The sequence below is a fragment of the Notothenia coriiceps genome, unplaced genomic scaffold (assembly GCF_000735185.1).
Source record: "Notothenia coriiceps isolate Sejong01 unplaced genomic scaffold, NC01 NC01_scaffold00008540, whole genome shotgun sequence".
NCBI lineage: Eukaryota > Metazoa > Chordata > Actinopteri > Perciformes > Nototheniidae > Notothenia > Notothenia coriiceps.
The window spans coordinates 1-1,827 of NW_011341241.1; the positions used below are offsets into that span (position 1 = coordinate 1).

General features: G+C 43.2%; 1 protein-coding gene across 1 annotated transcript; it reads right to left on the reverse strand.

The window, feature by feature from the left end:
• Positions 1-96: 96 nt before the first annotated feature.
• On the reverse strand, positions 97-994 carry LOC104944642 (probable phospholipid-transporting ATPase IM; the record flags this gene model as incomplete). The annotated part of the gene is made up of 2 exons (XM_010770213.1): positions 905-994; positions 97-290 (listed from the first exon to the last, which is right to left on the reverse strand). Coding segments are annotated over exons 1-2 (266 nt in total), but the record flags the coding sequence as incomplete, so codon positions are not given.
• Between the last annotated feature and the right edge of the window lie 833 nt (positions 995-1,827).

The window sequence follows — 1,827 nt, forward strand, 5'->3', positions numbered from 1 at the left end:
ACTTCTACTTGAGTAAAGGATGTGTGTACTTTTGCCATCTCTGCATTTGAGTTCAAAATCTCATTAAATAAATAGCCATTGCACACACGTCTTTACCTAACATAGAGAGATATGGGCACCACAGTGTTGAGGATGATGACGTAAGACCAGAATGTGAGGAAGGCGGAGAAGCCAGCATTGTTGCCATCTTGTCTGGGCAGGAAGACTGTGAACTGTGAGCCTTCGTTCAGCTCCCAGAAGTAGTTTCCTATCGCCAGGATGGTGCACATGAAAGCCAGGAAACCAAAAATCTGTATGGAAATACATCACAAAAATGGAACCTGCTTTAACTCGCAAACTCATTTTGAGAAACAAAATTGAAGTTCAGTAAGTGTTGATTTCTGATGCATCAACAATGTTGGAGATATGTAAATAACGGTTTTGCAAGTTTATATTACAGCTGATGCACAGATACAGAAAAGCCCGATACATTTTTTATGTAGGAAGTTACACTCTTGCAGTCCAAACTATTTCGCACACTTAAACAAGATGTCAATTTCCTAACTTGGCATGATCTTGAAGAGTTTTGCAATAAATCTAAAACTAGACTTAACTTTGTGTACCTTGTAAGGCGACCTTGAGAGCCTAGAAAGGCGCGTTTATAAATAAAATGTATTATTATTATTAAAAGTAGTAGCTGCTTGGTGAAATCATTCTTGAAAAAACGATTTTACCCTTTATATAAACTATTGTTAATCTTAATTGAAGCACGCTTTTCTGTACTTATACCGGCTTCTTTGTAGGCCCTACTGCCTTGCAAACCCCATGACCGAAAGTGTATACTTTGATTTGTCGGGGGAACTGTCCCTTTAAATGATGTTTATCATAAGTTCAGAGGAAAAGGACAAATCATTAAAAGACTCACACAAAGGACTAGGACATTCATCAGTCGGTCTATGCTGGTCCTCTTGAACGTGCTTTTCCCACAGTTCTGCATCAGCTTTGTCTCTGGACCTGCAAAAGAGGAAAAGAAACAAATAAATGATCTCATAACTTCCTCAATTTTAAACCCCTTTTAGTGTGAAATAAGACTTGAATCAGACATTGCACTTAAGATTAGTTTTTCATATTCCCTTTCTTTGTCTGTAGGGACTTGGCTTGGGAACTGTAGGGCCCCCGGTTCAAGACCAGGTCGGACCAAGTACAAATGTTGACTGGAAGCTGCCAGCTTGCCTGAAACCCCTCCACTAATGGATGTCTATAGTTCCTGTCTGTGTATGTGTGTATTGTATAGAGATTGTGAAAATCCTACAAATACCTAGATGTTCATCTGAACAATAAACTGGACTGGACTGGACTGATAATTCTGCTGCTCTGTACAAGAAGGGACAGAGCAGACTCTTTCTGCTGAGGAGACTGAGGTCTTTCGGGGTGCAGGCAAGCCCGCCTTAACCTGCCATCAGGCCCTGGGGCTGATAGTTTTTGTAGGCCCCCTATTTAAACATCAAATCAAAGTCATTTATAGCCTCGGCAGGCTCTGTGATCGCACTTCTCCACTCTGCTCTACACGCGCCTGGTCCTCTCCTCCATATGAGTGACGTATCGGGCCTCCCTCATGTATTTGTCCGGTTGCCGTTGGCTCCCCTCCACGTAGCAAGTCCTCGTCGTCCTCTCCATCTCCTCCAACAGATAATGTCCCTCCTGTCTGTTTTTCCTCTCCCGCTACTCCATCGCTATCAGAACCAGACGGCCTACTTGTCTCCGAGGCCCCGCGGCCGGCACCGCTACCGCTCGGTACAGAACTCATCTGTCCTTCCTCCTCATCCTGGCCTACAGGTTTAAAATAAC